The sequence below is a fragment of the Anopheles ziemanni genome, chromosome 2 (genome assembly GCF_943734765.1).
Source record: "Anopheles ziemanni chromosome 2, idAnoZiCoDA_A2_x.2, whole genome shotgun sequence".
Taxonomy (NCBI): domain Eukaryota; kingdom Metazoa; phylum Arthropoda; class Insecta; order Diptera; family Culicidae; genus Anopheles; species Anopheles ziemanni.
In genome coordinates this window covers 10,382,061-10,403,899 of record NC_080705.1, presented here as the reverse complement: position 1 = coordinate 10,403,899, position 21,839 = coordinate 10,382,061, and the positions used below count along the sequence as shown (strand labels likewise).

At 45.9% G+C, this 21,839-nt stretch overlaps 1 protein-coding gene across 5 annotated transcripts in view; it reads right to left on the bottom strand.

Annotated features, from left to right (window-relative positions):
* LOC131282942 (protein daughterless) overlaps positions 1-21,839 on the bottom strand; it is a 58,549-nt gene that overhangs the window by 11,265 nt on the left and 25,445 nt on the right. For all 5 annotated transcript variants that reach the window (XM_058312490.1, XM_058312491.1, XM_058312493.1 and 2 more), the window contains exon 2: positions 18,023-18,069. In XM_058312490.1, the coding sequence (XP_058168473.1) occupies positions 18,023-18,069 (47 nt within the window). The remainder of the gene's footprint in view (positions 1-18,022; positions 18,070-21,839) is intronic.

Below are 21,839 nucleotides of genomic sequence, written 5' to 3'. Positions count from 1 at the left end.
TATGCAAAAGAAAAATGGAAGGAAAACAAGAACTCCACCAAACAACAAATAATGCAGGAATAGGTTACATAAGATATGTTAAGCATTTTCAAAGATATAAATAAATAGTGAAAACGAAACCGAACCAAATGTGTGGAAATATTGGATAAATATTTTGTAAAAAAAGGTGTAACATCAATTCACAACTGCTTATTTCTTATTTCCGATGAAGGCCGAACCAAGCAACCAAAAACGATTATTGATGAAGAAAAAATTAACACACAAAATAATCAATTGAGAGATGGGAAAAAATGAAAGGTTTGCCATCCCTGGCCCACCATCAATATTCCACGCAACCCGCTCATTCGTTCAATATAACCTGTTCCTCTTCATTTCTGGCTGAATTGTCAGTTTAAAAATTCATTATGAAGAATCCAACCCTAAGCTAATCGACATTTTCTCGATTCCACCCATCGGCAACATCGCCATGTCGTTCGCTACCGGTTCACCCCCCCCTCCAGGGAAAACTTCAGTCCCAAAAACAATCTAATCTTCAACCCTGTACGAGTGACAAATTGATAGTTCCCTGCCAAGACCTCAGAAAAGGGTAAAGAGGAGGGACATCTTGAAGAAGTTGGATGAAAATTGGAAAAATTGGGCCTTCTTTGCACGAACAACAATAACACAGACGAAGGCAAAGAACCGATCTGACGTCCGCGGCCACAGTGGAGAACCGAACCAGGCGAGCAGCGACAGTGCTTCTCCACCATATCAATGGAGTTTATTTTTTGCCAATCTGTGTAAATAAAATTCGACTCGGTTTGGTTTTCCGTTTTTGTCTTTGTTTTTTCTTCAACTCATGGGACCTCGGATCAGATTCATGCAAGTTTTTGTATGCCGAGAACATACAAACGACCTTACAACAACGAACCCCATTGGGTTGTTGTGTGTCGGACCTAGAACGCGTACAGAAAACGAGAGGGATTCCTCACGATCACATATTTGAACAAATTGAGTGAGATGTTGTTTGACAAACTATAGAGCTTTAAGCGTTGGTCTATCGATAAGATCCATTCTAAAGAAATCGTAGACCCAAATCAGGTTGTGATGAATTCCAACGTTAAGTTAGAACATGGAATGGTAAGAGATCTTGTTAGGAAAACTAACCTCAACCAAGATGATCACAATCGAATTGTCCATTTAACGTTCTTGCAAAAAACCAAGAACCAAAGACGTTACACCGAGGGGCAATCAAATCAATAAAACTTGATTTCCTAAAGCAAGGAAATAAATGCCCACAACGTGTTCTTCAACAACCGAAAATGAGTCCAACACGGTTTGCGCCCCCAGGGTTTCGGGGTTTCGTTTCGTTACATCATCACCGAGGGATCAATTTCCGTTTCCCCGAGGGATTTCAATTACACGGTCTAATAAATAACGCCATCGATGTGACGTGACGAATATTGCGAGTATTAAAGTGCGTGAGAAGGGGGAAAAATCGCTTCCTTCCGCCAAAACAAGTTCCTGTCCTGTTGTGAAAATCGAAAAGAAAGGACTCACCGCGCTCGTTTCCCCCTTGTGTTGTGTGTGATAGTGTGTGCGGCTCTTTAAATCTCGTCCCAAACAATCCCGCAACCCCTCGGGCCCAGGCGGGGATGGATGGGAAATCGCCAAAAGGGAAAGGATCTAGTTTATACCCTCCTCCCCTTCCGGTAACAACAAACGACGAATTTTCCACCTCCTAGAGACCCTTTCCGGGGGCATTGAGGAATGGCGAGCAGGTCCCGAGGTTTTGTCAACTACCGAAACAAGAGTAAAGCACCCTCCTCGCTCCAGATTAAACGCGAAACACGGTTACGGCGGGAAGGGTTGAACAACCCCCGGGAGCGAACGAACGCATCATCATACGTTGGGCGGTTTTTCTTTTTTGTTTCTTTTTCTTCTCTGTGTGTGTACCGTTTAATTTCACAAGCAATTCTCCCTCTGGCCTTCCACATTCGACGACTCTTGAAAAACACTTACACTCACCACAGTGCGAACACCCTAGCGCTGGAGGATGAGGAGGATGTTGATGATAATGCGAACGTTGAGATAATTATCCAGAATTATTTTAAGGTGCTTCCACCATTTTCCACCGCTTTTTCACATCCATCCTTTCAGCCCTCCGCCGATCTAACGGCTCCCAAAAAAAAAAAAAAACCATCACGATCACCGACCCTGGCTCTCTATCTTTCTTTTTCCTGCGGTTTCCTTGTTCCCCTCCGCAAACCAGTCTCTGTGTGTGGTATGAAAATTTCCCGTGGCTTTCCTCTCTCAGCCGTCGTCGTCGTGCCTAATTTCGTGTGCATTTAACCATCCATCAAGGGAAGAAGTTCAAGTGAAGCCTCCTGTATCCTCTTTCCTTCTCTCTCTCTATGCTCGTTTTTCCAAGCTAGTTTCGTGTGGCCTTCTTGTGCAAACGGCCCCGGGAATACATCAGTACAACACATTTGGGTAATTCGGATCGAAAGTTTCTTACCTTTACACGGGTCGTGGAGGCTGATGGTTGTGCGAAAGTGTAACAAAAGGGGCGCGATAAAATGCATGAAAACTAAGTGGAGAAGAGTGTGGATCAAGACTTGGAAAAGAAAACTCACCCCCAAAGTCTAAGATTCTGTCTGGCTGGCGGAGAAGATTAAATTACGTTCCTGCCGATATTTGAAGCGTAGAGAAAAGTGTCGATATTTTTTTTCTTTTGGTTCAGACTGATCCAGATCAACAACCTTCCCGGGGCGGGCGATCAACCCTGGAACAAGGGGGAGAAGGGGGGAGCAAAGTCTGTCTGGAACGAACCAGATGATCAGACGGTCGAAAAACTAACCCGTAAAACCGCCCAGAACGAAATGGTACAAGGTATCGATGTCTTTGAAGCCTATCTAACATCACTCCTTTGAAGGAAGCTTTAAAGTTACATCGAGCCTTTACGTCCAACGCACTCCGTAAATCCCAATCAGAAACACCAGCAATCAATGCAAAACATGAACAATTTGCCCGCGAGCTATATCCATCAGCGCTACTTGAAACAACTCCTCCAACGCGCCAACCCAACGGAGAGCGAGCCTGCGAATGTCTGAGGTAGTCGTCCCGGTCGGCGAAGTTGGCAAGAAACGGCACACGCCGCTACCGTAGGCTGTGTGTCTGTGAGGCCGCGAAAAAATTGCCCACCCAGCAAACAACTGCAAGGAAAGTCCAGTGCAGAGGGAGAAAAACCCGGACACAAACCGCCTGCAGCTCCGGGACGACCGGTAGCGCTCACTCAGCTCATTTGTGGGAGTTCGGCCGCCGCCTTTTTGCCAACCGTGGGTTACACCAAATAAAAACTGACCAACTGAACTGAGGGGCGATTAGGGCGAGGGAGGAGGAGAAAAAACTTGATCCAAATGGTAACCCTCGTCCTGCGCACACAATCTTGAACGATTAAGCAATTTGCAACAAAACCAAATGAAGTGCTGGAGCTCCGAAGTTGAGCTCCGGGGAGGAAAGTTAAGTAAACGGCCACTCCGAGAAGCACCAATTGAGACGTCGTTTTCAGCAACAGCATCCAGCAATCAGTAGCAGCAACAGCAAAGCACGAGCCCGTAGATGTTATCGACGAACAGAGAAGTAGAACATTCCTCCACCGTACGCCCTTTCCTCCCCTTTGGCGAATGGTTGTTGGTTTGGGGAATTCTCGCTCGCCTTCGGCTGTAGGTCCTCCGATAAGCAGCGTTTTCTGCGTGCCCATCCTTGCGCCCACCCCACAGAAAACTCTAGGAATGTGGCTTATCTTCACCCAAAACCGAAGGCCGAGTAGTTATGTTCATTTTTTCCTCCACCGAAATTCGCCATCGCTGGACCAAATTGTTAAACGTCGGGTGGTTGTATGCCGTTTTTCACACAGCTTGTTCCTTGTCCATTTTGTCGCGTGTGGGAAACACCGGCACGGAACGTACACACACGTGCCACGGCGACGTGCGGCGGTGGCGTGTGTTTGTTTTTGATGTTGTACTATTATGACAGAGAATTCCGTAATAAGATAACTACCGTCGACAATCGCTTCATCCAGGACGAACGAGATCGAATCCACTCGTGGTGGCAACGGTTTGGTTGGTGGTGGAAGCCAAATAAACACTTCATACCATACCTCGAGAACCCAGCAGAACCCGCTGGGAAAGGGTTGAAGGGCTTGGAAAAATAACTGAACGTGGTGGTGGGTGTTGCCCCGGGGAACGAAGAACATGTCGGCAAATTCTTCGACTACTGACTGACTGACTGACTGACTGACCGACGGTTGCCCGCCGCCAATGGGGGTAGGATTCTTTTCCCACAACGCTGACCAACCAACCCTCCCGGATCAGAACCTCCGGCTGGGAAAGAATGCCAAAACAGGCTTTAAAGGATTTTTCCAGAAAATTTTCAACCCGGCTCCGCGGGGCCTCGTTGGCAGCAGCGTTGGCTAAATTTATCTTTAGCAACATTTTTTTGTCCCCGCCGTGTTTATCTTTAACTACATTAACCCGCGCACCCACCCCCTCTTCCTGGGGCCTCCCAAGGAAACAAAAAAAAAGCCCCCGCCGCCGCACAAGAAACTTGTTCGACTTCGCTGTGGGGATTTTCGCAGTGGGTGGATTACAAGACAACTTATCATACCGCACAACAGCGCACCAAAATGGCGGAGGCACATTTCGAGCCCTGCGGCTGTCAGACAGGACGACTACGACGGCGACGCCAACGACGGCAACGACGACGACGACGACGGTGAACAACTACAATTAACGTTGTAGCGCTGGAACCGAACCCGATCCCGCGGGCAGCGGCAAAAGCAGACGCAGACTTCCAGTCGGCCCCACCGAGTCGGGGTCTCAACAAAATACGGTAGGAAAAAGTAAGGTAAAACACAGAGAGCGAAAAGAACCCGATAGGGGTTTAAAACAACAACATTTCAACAGCACACATTTCAGTGGTTTTTTACAATCTGCACGCCGAATCAGTGCAGTAGTGGCAAACCCAGACGATATCATCTGGCATTTCCGCAACATAAAAAAGACACGAAAAGGTCTAGTAAAACAAAAAATAACAATAATTATTTTCGGTAAAAAAAATTCATTATTTTCGATAAAACCTACAAAATAAATGTAAATATTTTTTCTACTTGATAGAAAACCATTCAATGAAACGCCTTTATATTTTGAATATTTCATTTCATTAATTTTGTATTCATTAAATGGCAGTATTGAAGAGTTTTTCTATTGTAGGGAACTTTTCATATTTTGTTGTTGGTGTTTTGTTGCTAATTTTGTTCTTATTTACTATTTATTTTGTATTCATTGAATGGCAGTATTGAAGAATTTTTCTATTGTAGGAAACTTTTCATATTTTGTTGTTGATTTTTTGTTGCTAATTTTGTTCTTATTTACTATTTATTTCATTGTATACTGCACATTGCATCTCTATCATTAACAAAAGCATCATTAACTGATGCACTATTAATTAGTGTTCACGGACATATCCATTGTATATCTTGTGATACAACCGATACCAAACACAAACAAATTTAAAGCTACATTTATTTACAAATAGAGATACAGTATTGTGAGTTTTACGCTATTAATCTTCTTAAACATGTCGTATTAACGGCAGTTTTTGTAGCAAGTTTTGTTTTTAGTTTCATTGAGCGACGTTGATTCTAAGTGCTCTTGCCTCCAAAACACGTCATTACATGTTTGTACATTTTAACTTATTTATGCGATACTAATCAATGAAATCTCCAAATCACAAAAAATCTCAAAAAAACACTGAGACTGTGAATTTAACCCCGAAATTGATGAAATCCATTTGAAAACAACATGTTTGCCACCACTGGCTTCGATTGCCAAGTAGCCAACGAAGGTTTTCCTACTGGAAAACAGCAACCGTTTCGCTGGCCAAAGTTGCCGGCATGTGTTGGTTGGTTGGTGTGCGTGCCCGATAGTCTACGAATTCCGTCCGCTTGATCCTGCAGCCAACATCATCTTCAAGCTATGCAAAATGACATGCCGCCGACCCCCCTCCCCCCACCTTTCCTCTGATCAACGGTGAGGGGGAGGGGGGAGGGTCTTGCAACAGCGAACCGAGCCACGTCCTAACGATCGAACCGAAAACGGAACAAGCTTTAGCTCGGAACGATTATGTGTTTTCCCCCAACACCTCCTACTTCTCTTCCAGCTCCTCCCGCAGGGTGGTTGGATTAGGGGGCCGCGATCGTTGGGTCAGTGGGCCCACCATGAATAGATGAATAGAAGAAAAAAAAAACCAACCATGGAAAGAGCGGGACAGCGGGAAAGGTCTTTAAAAGAAAAAGTAATGGCGGTTGTATCTTTTACGCTTTTTATTTCCATTTGTCTTCTTTTCTTTTTTGTCGTGTTAGGAATTGTGTGCGCGCTAAATCTAATTATTGAAACGTTACATTTCCATTCCAAAAATGGATAACGCTCGTTCGCGAGTTCTCCCGGCATGTCCCCTCCTACCCCCTCTCGCTCCCGCTGCCCGGAAAGCGGTGTCTCGCCGCGATGGCTCCCTTCTTCACCCCGCGTCGGATGGTTTAGCGTCTGGCGTTTGAAAGAGTTGCTCCAGCTTTTCCCTCCCCAGCAGCGAGGAGGAGGGAGGGTGTTTTGTGTCGTTGTGTGTCTTCACTGTAATTGTAGTGGCCAAACGGGCGTAGAAGCGGCAACAACAACAACAAAAAAGGGGCTTCCACATTATGTAGGAGAGAAGAAGAGAGTTCTTCTCCTTGTGGGAAAATACACGGAGAGGGGGAGGGCGAGGGGTGGCGCATTTATGGCAACGACGAAAAAGAGATCTTAACGCGCGCGCATTTACTACAGCGCTCCGCACTTTGTATGCTCGAACCCCCCAGCATCTCCCTTCGTTCCGAGGGAACCGACTTTTATGCTTCTTATGCTATCTCCGAACGGGCAGGAACCCGCTAGGACCGGGAGACCGGTGTGTGAGAGGGTGCTGGTGGGTAAAGTGACCGTTTTTCGTTACTTTTTCGTTCGTCGTCTATTTTTGCCAACTCGCTGCTCAGCATCGGCTTCACCGAACCTTTGGTCTACAATAGGAACCCTGGGGTCGCGCAGGGGGAGTTCGGGTGGAAGGAAAACTTCGCGATCTAACCCACCGCCGCCGCCGCCGTTTCCCACCCGAGCGAGCGCGAGCATAGTCCACCCCATTCGAGCCACTTGAGCATAAGGACCGTCGGCGTGTGTTCGGAGGAGGAGAGTTCCCTTCTTTCTTTGCACGCGCGACCCGCGAACCGCGACGACCGGCGCGCAACCTACAAGATAAAACACTTTCATTTGCAAACGACACAACACACCAGCACTGGGGGAGGGTGGTGGTGGTGTTATGTTTGTCCTTTACTTTATTTCTGTTCCAGGCTTCATCATATGCTCTCACCTTCTAGCATCGATCTCCCCCTTCCCGTTCGAGCGGACACACGCGGGCAACAAAAGGCATACCACCATACTCGGCCCTAGTGTGTCGTGGGGTCCACACGAGCATTAGTAGCACACACCGAAACACTGCAGAAGCAACATAGCACACACCGAACCCGGGTCGGCGGCGTTTTCGTATGTAATGAATGCAGGCGACCGCAACAACATCAACAAAAAAAAATGTGAGAGAAAAAAGTACACGAACCCCGGGGGACTAGAGGCCACGGCAGCCCTTTGCTCGGTGTGTCCTTTCCTCCCTCTTAATCCACCTTCAGACCCTCGCCGACGGCCGGTCCCGTCCTGGTGACAATTCCTGTCCCTTTGCAACGGGTGGGGGAGAGGGAGGGAAAAACCCGTGCGCCGAGGGGATAAACGAGAATTTCAATCGCGAAAACGCTCGCGACCGTTGGCGTGTGCCACCGCCACCACCACCTCCCCGACGTGGAACCCGCGCGCGCGGTAAATAGTCAAAGCCATAAAAATAATAATAATAAATGGCTAAAATCGACAAAAGCACCCGGCGACGACGGCCGTCAGCGGACAATAAGGCAACCCGAGAACCGCGGCAAAAAAGCCCAACTACGACGACGACGACGCAGGTCTTGCCGTCAGCCGATTTTTCTCGAACTATGGTGGTGGTGGTGGTGCGGCAACATTAACGTGCGGTGCGGTGTGTTCCTACTGAAGACATTAATTTCGTACTGCATGTCAAATGTACATTATCTATTACGGCAGCCTCCGCGCCGCTCTTGCTACCTTCTCTCCTCCCTTCGACCTGGTCCACGACGCGATGTGATCATCATAATCGTTACCATCAAGCTGTCGAGGAGGGAAGCAATTTTAAGGTAGTTAAGCGCGGAGCGACAAGAATGGCCCGAATAATTCAATAAATTTGAGTGTTACGATAATACGCATAATAATCAGCACCGTGGATGGATTTTCCCTAACATGGGGTGGGAGGAGGGTACGATCGACCGACTGGAAGGAGGCCCACACGTTGGATTTATGGTTCAATTTTAAATTATATTTTTTAAAATATATGTAATTTGTGAATGCGCGGGACGTGGTTTTTTAGCATCTCAATTTATGGTTTGTAACCTTCAAAGATTCAAAAATTTAATTTGTTTGAAAGTAACAATACCTCTAACTAACCAACATTGTTGCATTTGTTAAGTTAATAATATGCAGAAACACTTTTATTGAATAATCTGATTTGATATTTACGAGATCGGAACAATATTTTAAAAATTATGACCAAATTTATTGTGTTTTTAATTTTCATCTAATCTTGTTTACAATTTCATTTATATATTTTATCAATTGAAAAAGCGAAAAGTTATTAATTAAAAGAGGGAACCATTTCCATTAATGAATTCTGTGTAAATTCTGATAATTAAACATTCAGCGACAAACATTTCCAATTTTCGTTTTTCTTTCAATGTCAAAATTGTTTCGCAGCCAAATTAAACCAATCACTGAAGCGGGGTAGAAATAAACAACTTCAGAGCTCCACTACAAAGTTAATGTTGAAGGCGTACTGACATTAAGGATCACCACTAATAGATAATTAAAACGCTGTCCACGCACGCCTAATGACCACCTCCTCGCAAAGCCCCGGGGATGGAGAATGTATGCTTATGTTCAATCTTCAATCGCGATTAGGAGCCCACGTTCGCGATGGAAACCACCGAAGCCATGTTCAGGTTGCGTGCATTACTTAAACGCTACACGATCGAGCACGATCGAAGATATTTTCTCTAGTGTTTAAAACTAAGCATGCTATATTTTTTCTTATATTTTTAATCTTCTGAAACATTCGAACGTAAATGCGGCGCTCGATTTATTGTAAGCCGTGTGGTAATAAACAAGTAAAACGAGACCTAAGGCAGTAATAAGAATTCGGGATTATTTTACTGCCAGCATTCAGAGCGCCAGGGAATCAGTGGTCCATAGCTTGCCGAAATTAAAGAACCATTTCAACACCACCGAGTTAAGAACGGCTCATTTTTTTCCCGAAAAGGTAAAAAGGATGTTGCGTAAAAGAATACAGCAGCTTCCACGAGGTTATTGCTTTTCCAGCGCGGTAAAACGATAACGAAACCGTTTCACAAGCGCCGGCACAAGCATAAAACATTGGCGATCCTCTACCTGGGCCTTTAGCTCGCCAAAGCCTGGAGTAACGGTGACACGTCGGTCCGAAGCAGCGCCACAGCACGGAGTAGTTTTAATTAATTTAGAGGGCAAAAAATGACCATCACATACATATGTAGTACGGAGGGACATTAGAGAAACAAACACATTAAATAGGAGACCTACATAAACCGACCCACCGAGCTGCAACACGCAATGCAGCAGCGGCGAAATGCATCACGGAGCGGGGCGCCGCGCAAAGGGAAGCGGGTTTTATTTCCGTCACAATCGTACTGCAATCTAATGTGCACCACTTTTTGCTTTGTTTTATCTCAGTTTTATGGTCATTGCTTCGCTTTCGTGGTAGGCCTTCGTGGCTCGTTGGGGCCTTTTCCCTTTCCCAGATCCATGCATGCACAACGTACGACGAGTGGGTTATATTGGGCAATAACAACTAGGTTAAAAAAAACCGTAATGTATTTGAAATTAAGGTTGAACCCGAAACACGCACGAGAAGGAAGCAAAAGGGGTCCATATGGCCAAACAAAGAAAACGAAAAAGTGATAGAAGTATAAAAAAAAAACCAGAGTAATATTCGTAGCTTACTTCCAGATTTCGAAACAAGAGACCGAAAAATGCGATCAAAACTGCATAAACCTGGGCAAAAGAAGCAACGATCCACGAGGATATGTCGAAAAGGATAATGAATAAAAAGGTTTTGATATAAATACGGACACTAACACATAGACTGCAGCAACAAGACCGACCGATGCACCACGACTTCGAGGCAAAGTGCAACGGATGCACAGGGAGCCGAAAAGTGGTGAAATTGAAGAAGAAAATTATGGTGCACACGCACAAGCCGAGGCTGAGCGGATCGGAAAATTAAGCCCTCGAAAAAGAAACAGGACTAAAAAGGATATTCTAGCCAAGAGGGCCAAAGGCGGGCAGGAGGATCAAAAATCCTGGCTGAAGCAGAACGCGAAGGAAGAGACGGAAGGGCAAATGGTGAACTGAATGAAAAATTTGACGATCGAAAAGTAGAAAAGTGTAAGCGGAGTTCCTATGGCTCGGGGTTTTTCTTTCCGCCAACCACAAACCAATCCAGGGGGAGCAACGACGGGTGGGGTGTGGTGGGAGTAGGCAGAACGACCTCAAACTGCAGGAGGAAGTAATGGAACACCGAAAGCCCAAAAACGGTACACACATCCTGGAAGAAGATGGCTAACCATTAGTGTATTTGTACAGTAGAAGAGCTCGGATAAGTGTGTCTGTGTGCTTATAAACATATAAAGTTTGTAGCGAAGGTAGGACGAGGCAAATGAGACGAAAAGGACGCGAGCAAAAAGGAAAACGCGTAATGAAATAAAGTGGAAAATGGTTTGGGAGAAGAAGGAGAGAGAAAAAAAACCCAACGATGGTACAAAAACTTCGATCAGGATCCCGACGGGGTCCGCCGTTAAGGCTAACAGATGTTTTCTTATGCGGAAAGCCCACACACCCGAAATGCCGGAGGAAGCACCTACGACCTACGAGACGGAACAGCAGGCACACCGTGGGTTGCACACACGCGATGGAGAGAGGAGTGTAAAGTTATGTCGGTGTCGGTACTACGTGTGCCACTGGAAGAAAGTAGGGGTCCAACACCACCATCAGCGTACCGGATCGGTGCAGGACGAAATACCCACACACACGGGGATAAGTTCATCGAAGGGAAATGGTAAGAAAACTTCCTTGCGTCTTCCTTTCGAAAAGTCTGAAGAGCCCTATAATACGCTCGGGAAAGGGGTGGGGAGGAAAAATCGGCCACGGCGGGAAAGGTGAAAAGGGTATCAATCCGGTGGAGATTGGGTCCGCGGTGTTGGTGGTGGTGGAGGGGGAGACAAGAGCGAAGGGTGAATATAAATCGAACTTCGAAACATCCGAATCCACACAGAAAAACACACACACACACACAGACACAGACCAAAACGCAGAAAAGAGGCTACAGAAGCGTGAAGCCGATTCGAAGGGCCCTGGTACACGGAAAACAGACATGAATGCGTTCGCATTTCTCGCTCCTTTTTTGGGGGAATGGAAGGGCGACTAAATTCGATCAGTTCCACTAGAGCTACTCTAGCGGTGGATTGATAAGTTACTTTGCAAGATTGAAGGCGAATGTATGGAGCTTCCTTACTTAGTCAAAACCAGGATGAGCCAATTGATAACAATCTATATATATAAAATTCTTGTGTCATACGGTGTTAGTGTTTAAACTCCTCCTAAACGGTTGAAACATTTTAAATCCAACTTTGGACACATGTTATGAGTATAAGGTATGAAAATAGGTTTTAAACTGTCTCTCACGTCGGGAAACATCATACTTTCTTATTGAATTACGATTTTCTATTGTCATATTTAGGTTTGTTTGTTTACATTCAGCAATGACATATGAAGTGTAATCTCAACTCACAAGTATAAACGGTCACAGCAGTATGCCTTTTCACAGAGCAGTGTGGTGAGTTGATTTCGAGCAAATCGTTTCTTTTCAATAACAAGAATAATCTGTTTTACTTATCGGTAATAATAACAAATTTTCTTTAGTTTTAGTATCTACGGCATATGAGTGAATGCAAACGTCGAAGCAAAAACATGTAAACGCCGAAGAAGTAAATGTTAAAATTCAAAACATAGTCTAGAATTGATTTCATATATTTTCATCGATCCAGTTTGCAGTTTTTGAACTCTTTGATTTATACAGAGTATCGCACCTATAGAATCAACAATTAAAATGTGTAGCTAAAAACCAATTATTTTTAACAGTTGTATGTCGTTCAAAAAATGTTCAACCGAGCCAGCTAGTGTTATATAGAATTGATAACAATTTTGAAATTCTTTCCAACAGAAGAATTAAATTTGAAAACTATTTTATTTACACATTTCAGCTCTGCTTGTTTAACGACATTTCGACTTTTTGAGTGTCTAGAATATCTTCTAAAGACTAACATGTACGTGTAGAAAACAACCTGGTATACACTGGTATAATGCTAGAGTTTTCAAATTCCTGGAGCCTATCAAACTGGGCTGGCTACTTTTACATTCGGGCGAAAATAAGCGTAAGCAACAATTTAACTTGCTACAATAGATTTCACCAACCTCTCGACTGTGTCTCGAGAACCAAATACCCTTGGGCGTACAAGAGTGGACCACCGTTGCAGCAACAGTTCCACGATAGTAGGCAGTGTGTTTAAGCAACCTGGAAAAGTTCGTACGCTCCACGGGGGATAAATTAAGCAAGCCGGCTTCTGCAACAGGACTGGGCAGAAGGTGGAAGGTAGGAACACACCATCGAAACAGGAAAATGAAACCGGCGAAAAACGGGGATCCGCGTTCGGTTTGGCTAAGGCGCGCGCGCGACCAATTCGTCGTCCAGCAAGCACATGTATGAATGTACATAATCTTTTGTACAAAATTTTGCAACTCAACAACAACAACAACAACAAAGCCTTACACCTTGTCCTTTTTGGACTGTGGAGTTGCGCTTTCCCATTCCCCGCGGGGGAAACTCGGACTGACCGGATTTCGTTTTTAATGCTAACGCACAAACCCGCCACCAACGTACGCGCGGCGTTCGACCCGGTGAGGGGATTAGTGTGATACACTGATTTACTTTTGAGGTTGCCCAACCACCACAGCTACCTCTCCACCCCCCCAGCCGGGGGTCTACCCTCTAAGCATTTATTCCCATTCCAATCGGTAGTTGTAAATCTGTCCGGCGGTTGCGATTCGATATGCACAATTTGTGCCGCCAATAATACGCGCAGAAGGTGGTGGACGTATCGAACACTGCACGAAAAAATACAAAACGAAGGCAGAGAAGAAAATTGTAGCTTATATTTCGTAAATTCGGTTTCTTAGAGCCGCGGCCTCCCGCCGCCGTTGGTGGAGCGGTGTCCTTCGATCTTGATATGTTTATTAAATTGTGCTCCCCACCGGATCAGCACCCAGAAGGCATGAACTTCGTCGTCCGCAAAAGGCCGCCGCAAAGTCCCGGTGCAAAGTCGTGCACATTAATATCGAACATTATAACGGCACCGGGAGGAATGGTCCCGGCATGTGCCTGTTTGAATTATGATATTGCTGATCTTTATCGCCGCAAATGATCCCCTTTAGGGTGGAAGGTTTAATATTTCATGATATGAGAGCATTTTTTGTTGTTGTTCCGAGATAACAATGCATTTTTGGCGGTGGTAATGCATTTGTTTGGAACCTTGAGCTAACCGTTGAGTTAAAACGACGTTTAAATGCTCCCTTTCCCAAAAAAAAACCCATTCGAGTTACTGAAGATGATCGTTATGTAGATTGCTAACGTCTTATTTATCCATTCCGTAACCGTTGCGAGGCATTTAATTTAACAAAAAAATGCGTCTGCTATTTTATTTCTATGAGAAAAACACACCTCTCTTCCAAAAGAGCACTTGAAAGATGGTAAAGGGTTCGTCGTGTCCGTTGCAAAAGGACGAACCATTTCCGCGTTCCGTTATCTGTCATTCGTCTATATCCCCTGATGTCCCTTTAAAAGCGACCTATTTCAAGACTTGGGAGTAAAAAGTGCGATCGTTTAATAATAGTTCCACATTCGTCCCAACCTACATTTTCCAGCGAAATGGCAAACGAATTGCTTTTAAATCAGTATTCCTGTTTTGAGGACAATTGTTCTGGTGAAAACGTGTCCTAGGCCTAGGCGAATCGAGTGCTTCTCCCTCGTCCCTGTTCATGTTTTGATGCCGGGGATGATATCAAAAACTAAGATGAGCAACCGGAAGTAATAAAGGTAGAGGAAAACAACATCGAGAGGAAGAACAAGCCTGGCTAGACACAGAACCTCGACAATCCAACAGTCTCTCGCCCGTATCCATCAGAGGGATGAACAGGATCATGTGTCGCCGAAGCGGAAGTTTACCATCACCCGCCCCTTAGAGGACGTGTTCGGAGGAAGAAGGTCTCCGAGAGAAGGGGGGACGCATCGTTCTGCTTTCGGTTTGAATAGTTAGTTACACAGCGAATGGGAACAACAAACAGGTTCTGTGTCTACTGAGGAAGTGAATTTTGTCAGTCCATCCTCTCCGCTTGTCCTCCTTTTTCGACGAAGATGGACGTATGCTGGAAGGAAGATGATTTAGTGAGGATCGTCGAACGTGTCGCTGGTCGTTCCGAGCTTCTTTTCCGGCCTGGACGATCGAAAAACGCCGCAAAAAGGCAGCGTGTACACGCACCAGAAAGCTAATATCCCGAGCTCCATATATGCGACGGAGCAACGTTCAAAGGACTCGGAAGAGACCGATATAGCACCGAATCTGAGGAGAAGACAGACAACACACTCACACACACTTAATCGGGCCCCGGGAGTAAAGTTCCCCCTTACGCAGCGAATCTTGAAGATTCTCTATATCTCGAGCCGATTTAAATTTAAATACCTGAATCATCCTGCCTCTCCCTAGGCCTCCCGGGGGAAGTGCTGGGAGCGGGAGGACTCATCTAGGGACGCAGGTCCCCTGGTCTGGGGTTCACGAGATGATTTTCTTCAGCACCGACTGACGAAGGGCGCACACAGACAGAAGGGCCTTGGAAAGACAAAACCCAGTACACGGTGTCTCGTAGGGCACACACCAAGGGGAAGTTTTCAGAAGGACCAGTGCAACAGAAGGACGCGACCCGCAGGATTCGAGACCCGATCCGATCCGATGGATGGATGGATGGACCAAAAGACAAGAAAAAAAAGGAAAGGAAAGCTCAAAACACAAAAAAACAACAGGCGTCTATGCGGCACAGAATGGTGTCAGCGATGGCGACAGCTGGCGTCTTCAGCGTTCGGAGTTCCGTGAACCGTGGAGACGGAAGACGCGGGGGAAGGAGACAGGATCTCGCAAAACGACGTGCGTTCGTCGAAGAGCCTTTAATCAAGTTCGCTGGACCAAAAACACCACCGTCTCTCTTTCATTGTTTCATTGGCCTCGAAGGAGGTGGAAAAAGCTGGCCGGCTTCTCCTTGTGGCCATCGTGTTTTCTTGCTGCGTGTTTTTTTGGGCTTCGCTGCTCCTTTATATTTATTGTCCTTCGGTCCCTTTTTTTTCGATGAGGTTATAATTATTCCTTGTTCCACACGCCGCACGGCTCTCGTCCCTTTGGAGAAAACTTGAATTCAAAACTGAAAAATCATTTCTGTACCATCGTCAAGTCATCCTACGCGCACGGTTAATGGGACACACTAATGGCACACGCACACGGGAAAGGTATAAATTCATTACCATCCAGCATCGGGCAGCGAGATGTGAGTGAGGTTCATCCTAATTGGCAGCATAAGAAAAAATGCATCCCTTGGTCTGATTGGAAGCTGTAGACAGAACTTCCGCAAAGGTTCAAATCATGAACTTGTTCGTCTAACTTGTGGTCCCAATAACCAACCAACAACATCAAACTGGTGTTAACTGGTTGGTTATCAAAATTATTAACTAGTATTTTATCATATTTAAATTTTTTTTCGTGAAATTAACCGCTATAAGTAACAAAATAATGTATTCTGCAATAAGTATCGATTCAATTAAACTTGTTAAACAAATTGAATCTAATTGGATTTTTGATGAAGAACCATTTCATAAAATGTCTGAATAAATTATTCGGAGAATGACGATAAAAAGATTTTTGTTTTCTTAACACAACATTCAAAACCCCAAAATAAAAAGGAAAAATAAAAGAAGAAAGAAGGAAACCGGGGAGGAAAAACGACATGCAAATCATAGCCGGACAAATCTCTCCCTCTCTCTTGCTGCACAATTGCATCCTTAATAAATTATGAAAAGCAACAGCATAGAAAATCAGGTCCTATTTCATCCTCGGTGTTTGGTAGAAAATTTTGACCTGCCATTCCCGGGTTCCTTGTCCCTCTTTCCGTTCCCCGTTTTCCTTCGCTCGTTTGTTCGCCGTAATTTGCAGCGTTTTATGCATGCACTTTTGCTTCGATTCTCACAAACGGTGCAGAAAGGGGGCTTTGCTAAGATGTTTTTCGTGCCGTTTGAATGTGTGCTTTCCAGACACGCATACACACGAAAATCGAAAACCCTAATCAGTGGTTGTTGTACATTAAAAACCCGATCCTTTATACAGTGTGTTTTTTGTTTAATTTCGTCGGCCTTTTTTAATCCCACGTGCTCTCCCATTCTAATACAAGCATCCTTTTTCCTTGCATTAATTTTCCGACCACGAAACCGAAACTCGCTAGACGGTTTGTGCCATTTGTAAAGTTCTCTGCTTTCTTGCAAATTCAAAGCGTGCCATAACGCAGACGGCGGCACGACACGAGAACGTATCGCACACTTTTTTTCTATCGAAATCGCCATGTCGTGGAGGAAAACACGAGGAAAAATAAAAAAACCAGGACGCAAAGGGACAACGTTTGTGTTTTGTCTTTCGGCAGGAAATCTTTCATTACAACAATGCGCATGTGTCCTGCCGTCTCTGCCGGCGACGCACAGCATCGGGACAGGATCGCCGGATGAGCCGGCACGGACCACGAACCGGGCGGAAAAAGAAGTGAAAGCAAGCGAAAACAACAAAAAACAAAAACGCAGCCGCCAAGATCTTGGCTCGTGTCAAGGTTTCTTTTTTCTCTTTTTTTATATATCCCCATCCGGGAACGTGCTGTTTTGAAAATCTCTACTACAGGTGTCCTGCAGTGACGGGGTTTGAAAATGCCAGGTGAACTCACGGCACTTTAAAAATAAGTTGCTTTTTTAATTTCCAAAACTCACTGCGAAATGTCCTTTTTTTCCAAATCATAAATTCAGAAATGACATTCTTTTTGACATCTCCTGTCCAACGTTTTGGGGGGTTTCAGCGGCTCCTGATCAGCACACAAGAGGTTCAATGCCCTCCAATAACCCCATCACTCTCGGATGCAGCAAATCATGAGGCAAAAGGAGAGCGAGGCAATTCTTCCTTCATATTTTGTAGAGGAAAAAGTCCTCCGAAACCAAAAAGGCAGACGAAAACCCGATGCCAGAAAGATTCATCCTTCAGAAACAAATTTTCCTTTTTTCCATACACTCTCTTGTGTCGTGTCAGCATAATTTCTTCTTCCTTTTTGTTGCACTCCTCGGGGGTTGTAGAAACCGGAGCTGTGCATCGCATCACCTGTCGAATGCATTTCTTCCCCCGTATCCTTCTTCCTCCCTCCCTCCGAGAGAGTATCGTCCTCCGCAATTGAAAGCCTACACTTAACCTACAAAGTAAGCCCCCCTCGAAACACCGGGGGAGGAAGACGACGAGATTGTGGTGGATGGTTGGTGCGGCTCCCGTATCCTTCGGTTGTATCCTTTTCCTCCAACCGTGTTTTTTTGTTTGCATATAATCAGTTTGTCCAAAGCTCGGCCGACGAGAACTTACCACTCCATTGTCCATGCCGCCATATGGTGACTGGTAGCCGGCTTTTTCTGCGGGAAAAGAGAGACAAAGAGTTAGTGGCAAGCTCGAAGGATCATTTTTTGCATCTTTTTGTTTTTGTTTTTTTTGTTTACGGTGCGTAGCTTCTTTTCCCCGTCCATAACTGTCCCGCTTTTCCCGGCGAACACCTTTCTCGCGAGCGATGATCGTTTATCACCGAGGGTCGCAAGGGAAACGAGGCAAAAATAAATAAACATGTGCTCCCCTCGTCGTCACCACGACATCTTCGACGTCCTCAGGAAAGGGATCCTTTGCTTGGGGAGCTCCCCAGAAGAAGCATTACCCCAACCCGCTCGAGAAGAGATGTGACCGCGCACGCATTAAAATGTGAATGGCCGGCCACGCGCGAGCTCCCGCACGCGCACGCGCAAGTGGCCATCGGTGTGTGCACGCGACCACGCGAAACAGCAAACCGCAGAAATGAAGAACCGAAACACACACACGAACGGAAGAACACGGGATCATTTTGGGGAGGAGAAAAGGAGCGGGACGAATGATCGCAAAACGGATGGAACGGAACGTATATCGCGGCGTTAAAGGCCGACTGACTGGGGCGGCTGTGGCACGCTCCCGGAATCGCGATCCCCGGCGACGCCAAAACGATGACTTGATTGACCGCCAAGCGACGAACGCGCGCGCCCGGCGATCGTCATATAATGCGGGACGACGTCCCGGCGCAGGCCCGACAAACGTGGTAACAAGTCGGCGAAGACGACATCGCGCGAGCCCCAAGATATCATCGTCGCGTGTGTGTGTCGACGCTGGACAAATGGGACTCGAAAGCAAAAATAAAACAACAACCGCGACAACGATGGCGAAGTAAAGATAAGGGTAATCAACCGAACCACGGCTCTCTTTCTGGCGCTCTTTCCTTCGGGCGCTGTGTGTGAGAAGGGAAAAAGGTTTTGGGGCTCAATGTGGCATTTCGAAAGCGGTGGCAAAGGTTTCATCATTTTGCTGTTGCTTCATGAAATTATGTATTTTCCCCCCCTCTTTAGACCATCAACATTATCTCGAGGATCCTTGGCGAACAAACGAGCGAGCAGCCGGCAAGCAAAAGAAGGTGATTTAAAAAATCAAATGCCGCTTCGTATATACACCTTGGTTGGAAGGGGATGAGGAGACGTTAGGAAAACAACATCACAAACAAAAAAAATCCAATCAACGAAAGGATCGGGAGACGAGGATGAACATTAAGAATAACAGAACAACAAGACACAACACGCAGAGCAATCCTTCGAGGGTCAACTTTTCCTTCGACGGAACAGAAAGAGCAAAAAAACGGTACGAAAACATGAAACATCTGGCCTCGCATACATGCAGAGGATCCCTCCTTTTACCACCACCACCACCACCACGAGGGAAATGATGGAAACGGAGGAAAAAAGACGACAACTTGTTGCCGGCCGATCATAAAAAAAATGGTAGATCGGGAGGCACTATTGCTCCACAATGATAAACCTAAAGGAGACGTGGAGGATAATGCGACATCGAAGGGCGGCGGGAAGAATGGGGAGAAGTTTGGGGGCTCGTCTGCCGTCTTGAGAGGAAAGCTTCTCACCACCTTCTCGCCGATCGTTCTGCGTTTATTTCTGCAGCCGAAACCATAAATATGTTAATAATTGCATCGTACCACCTGTACACAATTTTCGGCTATTTTTTTTTACTTCCCTCGACCACGTTCCATGTTGTTTTTCTCTCTTTTTCTGTCTTCCTTTTCGCTTTTCGATGCAAGCGATCGAGACACGATCGGATGTGGCGGTCCTTGGAGATGGCTTTCCCTATGCAGCGTCGTCTTCGTTGGCCTTTCCCCAAAGTGAAGCACGGACAGGTTGAGTTGAACGAGATGCGCAAATGTAATCACCTCCACCAGACGCATTGCATTTTTTCTCTCACACACACACAAAGCAGTGAAGCAGCTTTGCATTTTGCTTCGGAAAATCTTGTTTCCTGGTCCAAAAGGATTCGCGTGTGGCAAAGGGGACTCTCGTGGAGGGTTCAATCTTGGATGCTATGGTATCTACAAGGCTCCACACATACAGACAAAAACCCACACAAACACCACGCGGAAAAGGGTCCGGTGGAAGTAACCGGAGAGCCCACAACGAATCTGTCCGTGCCGATGAACTCGAAAAATGGAACCCAAAAGGGAGCACACGACTGACTGAGTGCGGCGTGCTTTTTGCGCCTCGGGGCTGTAACCTCCCTTTGGCCCCAGCTCCACCTTCCCTCCTACCCCCTCGTTTTCCCTACACTTACAATTGCCTGCTGCTGCTGTTGGCTCCTTATTGCCCGTTGATTGGTGTTTTCGTACTCTCTGTTCCGTGGCGAGAGGGACGAACGATTTCGAAAAAACAACCTATTCCCCGAATTCACCCCAAATGGGCTTCCCTGCCGTCTTTAAGACTCCCTCTGCCCTCCCCCTTCTCACTATCTCTCTTCCATTTTATGGCGCGAGAAAACCACCGCGAGTCGCGTCGTAAACGCGTGCGAATTTCACCCAACGGTAGAACGGTATATCCTGCGCTCCAAAAACGCTTCCTTTTTCCTTCTGTTGGTGGTGGTGGCGCGTGGACGCCAGCAATTCCACATACGCACAACTTGTTGATTAAGATCTTCCTTAAAAATGGGCATTATTTTAATGCACTGTACACGCTGCTGCTTGGGGATTGATTTTCACATCCATTCATTTAGCGCTCGTAATTTCAGCGGCCGAACGGGTTCTTCTTCGATCCAAAACCCGACGAGCGCGAGCAGCAGATGGTCGCAAGTTTATTGACCGGGGTCCGACGGGTCGGTCGGTCGATCCTCTGCAAGGATAATGTTGTGGGATTTTTGAACCCAGATTTTCGGTCAGTTTTGGTTTTGTTGAGGTAATGTTATGTAGCGAAAACAAATGAAGATTATTTGTATTTCATGTGCCTGAATTTTCATGCTTTGAAACGAACGATGGTCTTAGTAACATGTATCTTACAGCAATTATAAACTGGATTTATGAAAATAAAGAACTACCCAGAAGCATAACTATCTTTGAACTTTATAATTAACATTTTAAAGGAACATTCCTTAATGATCAACAATTGAATAACAAACTACTGGAACTTTCAAGCCCGATCTGATTCGCTAACAACAACGAGCAACAAGTACTTTGCAGGTTAAAAATACCACTCGACAAACCGTTTATCCTGACGGAATGGAAACATGCGCTGCCACCAGTTGATCATCGTCAAAAACCCAACAAACAGCCGTGCAACCGGTGTGTGTGCACGAAGGCGGGAAAAAGAAAATACGCCTCAAAACGGAATGATATGGTCGAAAAGTAAGAAAAAAAAAAGTGACGAGTATAATGTTGTGCGTAAAGCACCACCATCATATGCTGATGCTGAACCATATATATCCACACTCCGGGGCCCGGAAGGTTGACGCGCTTTTGGGGTGGGTTTGGGGGGCGAGATGGAAGAAGGAGCAACATATGCGGTGAATATTCGAGCACCCGGTGCGTGTGTGTGTCTTTGCTGCGGCCCGCATTCGGTTTTAAAGTCACCACAGGAGGCCTACCGCAAGCCGCACTCCCTCGGCAGAGAAAAAAACCCCGCAGAATTGAAGAAGGGCAGCATAACGTTCGCCCCAAGGGGGGAGAAAAAAAAAGCCTCCAAGACGAGAGACCTCAAAGTCTCGACCGAAACAACCGAGGCAGCCGCCCCCCCTGGCGTTTTATTACACCATCGCGCGCTCCGACGAAACCGACAGAAGAAGGTAA